Here is a 5,666-nt window from a genome sequence, read left to right as displayed (position 1 = left end):
AATGTGATAAATATTTTATGGATGGTTACTATAATGTAATTAATATCATAAAAGGATCAATTAGGCTAAATATAAGTTTTAATAAATTAATCTGAAAATGAAAATATTAAATTAGAAAAATAAGTATATAATATATTAAATTCAACTGTTATTGATAATTCGTCTGATGGTCAGAGAGAAATTGCTAGGTTATATATAAGAACAAAAGGTAAAATTATATAGAGAACAAGTTCCCAAATTACCTCCAGAATAAAATAATTCCGATAAGAGCGCCTTAAACGATGGTATTAAGTGTATTGAGAATAAAAATGGATAAAATTCTAAACCATGGAGAGATAAGACAAACGTTTTATATGCAGGAGGAATTATTTTCAGTTTATATATTTGTTATGCTATCCTTTTAATTGTATTTAAGAAGAATGTTAAGGAAAAGATAGGTGATGATTTTCTAGGTGAAACATTTGGAAGTAGTAAAACATATATAAAAAAAAATAAAGAAGAGGCCATAGAATTTAATTTTAAAGAGAATAATGAATGAGAAGAAAAAACACATATTTATGTATAAACTAATTAAACACTAAACCTTGAAGGCTAAACACTAAACTTTGAATACTGAACCCTAGCCCCTAAATCTGAACCTTAATCTATAAACACTGGTAATAAGAAGCGTATTTATTTACTAAACTATATAAATTAATATAAAAAAAGAACAGTTAATATGCAATTTTTTCTGTCTAATAACATGCGTATAGAAATATGAATGAAATATATGATGAAAATTTTTTTAATATTAATTAATTAAATATAAAAGGGAATTACTTCATAAATAGTATCACTTATAAAATTAGATAATAATGATATGTTTCATTTAATATGATTATATAGTTAATAATTAAATTAAAAAATATAAAACAGCCATTATTTACAGGAATATTTATAATTAAGAAACATTTATATCTGAAACATGCGAATATAAAACTATAATATAATGAAAAGGATATTATTAATATAATGATAAATGTTACTGCTTTCTATAAATCCCTATAATTAAGGTGTTATTAATTGGCTATATTAGAAAAGTATTCATTTTTTTGTTAGTTACTAAATCATACATATGGTTTTGATTAGAATTATGGAGTAATTTTTATAATTTTATTCCTAAACAATAGTAAGTATGTTTTCCTTACATTATATCACTAATTATTGGCCCATTATAATGTATATTAGGATGTGAATAATTTAAAGATGCAAATATATTAAATTGTGTAGTTTATAATTATTTATTTAACTTAATTACTAATCTCTTATCAAATGAACCGAATACAATAATGTATTATAATATTCTAAATAATAAAATGAATTGTTAGTTAATCTAACATAAGGATTACTTAAATTCCTTTAGAACAAGGAAATAAATTCATATATATTATATAATTATAGGTGCTCTTAATAGTATTAGAGTTAATTCCTAGGTAGCTATAACTGAAATATATATAAATGTTGAAATAAGTTATACAAAAAATACGTTAGTGTAAAAGAACAAAAGAAAAAATTTTGATATACTTGTGTACAATTTTCTCATGTTTTCTTAGATTTATATATCATTTTGTCTCTGTTAATTTAATTAGGTGTACATATATGTATATGTTTATATATGTTTATATTTACTTTTAATTATTCTTATCATATTTTATGAGAACTAAATATGAATATTATTAAATATATCGTACGTAAATTTGTGTATGTGTTATGAATATTTATTTTAATTATAAAAAATTAATAAAAAATAAAGGATTACAATATATATATCAATTGTATATGCTTAACTGAGTTTATATCATATTTGTGTTCTAGTATACATTGAATCATTGGGGAATCTAGGTTATTATCAAAATCACTAAAGTAAGAATTATAATAATAAATAGAAAAATAGTTCTTACATGTTACAATTGAAAACATATTTAAGAACACGAAATTTATTAGAATATAAAATATACCGATGAAAAAAATATACATTATGAATAAATCACAATATTTAATTTATATATAATTTAAAAATCAAATAACAGTTTTAACGAATATAACGAAATTAATTATTTCATGATTTTTTTATATTTTGATAATAAAATAATTTATGTACTCTATAAAGTTTACACTAAACATGAATCTTTTGATAAATAATGGTATATAAAAGAAATTCTATTTATATTTTTTGGGATCTTAATAAAACATATAAGTAAAATAATTAAGGATTATTAAAAAGAAAATTTTTTTTAAAGAGCAAATCATCATAAAATTTTTCAAGTTTTAGACTCTTTTACATATAGAATATAATAAATATGGCTGTAATAATTTTATTTTACATACTAAAATTTTTATTTGCATTATTCATTGCATAATAACATAGAAATAATACTCATAAAAAATATAAATATTATATATATCAGACGTTAAATCTAAAATTATACTTGAATAATATATAATAAAAAAGGAAATGAATTTATTATGTTCAATTATAAGATTAATCTGCATTGGTAAATAAACCCATTTCAGTTGTTAATATGTATTAGTTCATTTTTAAATATTAAATATGAGATTTTAATTGATTTCGTATAAATAATCATTATAAATATCAATATAAATAAATTTTTATATAGGTATATGTATTATTTAAGGAGCTTACACTAATTCTCATAAAAATAAAATTTTCCATACAGAATTTTATATTTTTATACTTAAGACATTGAGTATACTATTATTAATCCAAGGGTGTTAGAGTCAATATAATAAGAACATTCTTATAAATTATATCATTTTTCTAATATAGTTTGTATAAGAGAATATCATATATATATATATTTATAAATTATATATGTGTACAAAAAGTTACAGTATTCATACAGGTATAATTGAAGTAATAATATATTAAAATTAAACAATTATATATATGTAACTTAATAATCGTAGTAATCATTATATATTGTAGTTCAAATACGTAAAGCATATGAAATAAAAAGTTAAGAATTTTTATATTCGCATATCAATATTTTTTATATAATAAGATATATTTATTGTGTTCTAACAATTGATATTCATAAACTACTCTCTTAATAAATTCATATAGAGAATGGAGTAAATATATTTTTACAAATAAAAACAAAGTGTTCCATTTGATAATTTGAATTCTATAATGAATAAAAGAATTTATCTATAATATATTATTTATATATATGAATTCCTTATCTTATGTTTTTATATATGTAATACTTCTTCCTTATGTATTTATGTATTTGCATATATTAATAAAAATATAAATAATTTTAAGAATAATTACAAAATAATCTATATATTAATTGATATATATGATTCTTACAGAACATAAATCAAAATAACCTTGTAATTTATATCGTTAAGATAAAAATATTAATATTCAAAATATATGTGTCATTTTAAATGTTTTTAATATAGTAAGCTGGTTTTAATATATATTAATAAAGTATACAATTATTATTCTTATATCTTGTATGAAATATAAAATTTTAATTCATTTATATTATGGCAATATGTATATAATATGAGGGGAAAAAAGAATTGTATAACTTCAATTATAATTATTGCATTCATAGTTCTGTTATGTATATGCCACCATTATGATGATGAAGTATATTAATTATGTATATGAATATTATATATATTATTTAATATTATCTATATGTAAAAAAAAAAAAAAAAATTTACGCTTATATTTAACTATATGTTAAATTATATAAATATATATTATATCATTATTTAGGGTATATTTTCTAAATATTTTTCTAACACATTCAATACTTATAATACATATATTACAAGAAATAAACGCACACTGGCTATAAGGATATTCCAAAGAAAATATAAACAAGAAGCTTTAAAAGTTAATTTAAAACTTTTTAACCCAAAATATACTATAAACAATGGTTCCCACAAAATATCCTCTGTATACAAAGATATGGAATTGCTGGTTGATTGTGTTAATGGATTGTTACTAGATGAACCTGAAAAATTAGATAAGCATGTAGTAAAAGAAAAAATAATGAATAAAACATTAGAAAGAGCCATATTTAAAGATTACCCTAGATTACATGTTATTCCATTAAGTAGAAGAATTTCTAATATATTGTGTGATTATACTGGGAAAAAAATACATGAGATTGCTGTTCATTCTATATATTATTCTTTAGTTATTTTTTTAACACATAAATGCAATTCAAATTTATACGGTAAATATACAGAGTTAAATAATATAGCATTTCTTACTATAGTAGTTATATGTTTATCACAAATATTATATAATATCGGAAAATTTGATTTCTTAGAAAAAAACAAGAGTCCTGAAATGAGAGAAAAAGAATTAGAAAAGGAAAAAAAATTGAAACTTAAAAAGCAGCGAGAAGAGGATATGTTAAAATATAAAGAAATAAATAAACATGGAATAAATGATTTGGACACTTACATGAAGTACTATAAGCAAAGATATTATAGTAGGAAAGGATTAGGAAAATTTGACAATTACTGTGAAAAATATATATTCGATAATGTTAATAAAATAGATAAAATAGCTGAAAGTAGTTATAATGAAAATGAAAGATTGAAAAAAAAAATTTGTGTGCGTTATGGACTCTATGGTACAGTTTTTTGTTTATTTCATTTATCTGCTTTAATTTATCCTTTAACAAGTAAGATAAAGAAAAATGATACTCCTAGTCATCTTCTTTATATTACTTTAGGTATACCATTTTATGATTATCAAATTTATGGCACATTTATTATAATATTATCAATTTTACTCTTGGTATCCATTATTTATATAATGATAAAAATTGTAAAATATGAACGTTTAAAATCTAGGAAGTATATAATGAATTTTAAGAAATATTGTGCCTTTTGCAAAGAAGTGTTAACTAAATAATAATTTTTAAAATGTTGTTACCGTTATTAAAACATAATATGACAATGAAAATGATTAATGTATTATATATGGTATTTATGGGCACCTGTAACTTAAATAATCATAATAGTATATGTTTTAGTTTCAGGGTTTTATGTTTCATGGATTTGAATTGTTGGATTGACTATAGAGTTTTAGGGTTTAGGATTTTATATATATCTTAAATTTTTCATATTTTTATATATTTTTTTAGTATTTATTTTATACTTTTATAATTTTTTTTTTAGAATTTACTGTTGGAATTATAATATTTGTTATATTTATTGAGTTTACACTTAATAATATATATGTTGTTTATTACATTTTTATTATAATAGTATGTATATTGACAAGTGTTTTGAAAATTTATAAATTTATATATATATTTTATATTATTTATGTTAATTATAAGGAAAATGTTATTAATAATAATTTAATTTTTATAGAATAATATATATACTTTCCTATTTATAAATCATGTTGTATTAGTTTTTTTATTCTTGGAAAGTGTGTTTGATGTATGATATGTTAATAATGTCTTATAGTACAAATATATTATTTTATATATAAAGATATAGTTTTACAATATATTACACAGTATATATATTCATTCTATAATTATATATATTATTAATTCATGTATTTTTTTCATCAATAAACAATTAATCTTCTAAAATATACTTGATTTTTTAATTTATAA

The 5,666-nt window shown here is 19.2% G+C and overlaps 1 protein-coding gene across 1 annotated transcript; it reads left to right on the top strand.

The window, feature by feature from the left end:
- Window positions 1-3,574: 3,574 nt before the first annotated feature.
- PGO_002845 (variable surface protein) lies at window positions 3,575-5,417 on the top strand (the record flags this gene model as incomplete). Its single annotated transcript, XM_028691201.1, has 3 exons — window positions 3,575-3,625; window positions 3,794-4,933; window positions 5,181-5,417. The coding sequence occupies 3 exons, from the start codon at window positions 3,575-3,577 to the stop codon at window positions 5,415-5,417; spliced, it is 1,428 nt and encodes a 475-aa protein (XP_028547002.1).
- Window positions 5,418-5,666: the final 249 nt, after the last annotated feature.

Source organism: Plasmodium gonderi, assembly GCF_002157705.1.
Source record: "Plasmodium gonderi DNA, contig: Pgo-contig_325, whole genome shotgun sequence".
NCBI classification, from domain to species: Eukaryota; Apicomplexa; class Aconoidasida; order Haemosporida; family Plasmodiidae; genus Plasmodium; species Plasmodium gonderi.
Note: the sequence above shows the minus strand (reverse complement) of the source record. Positions and strands in the feature narration are given on the sequence as shown.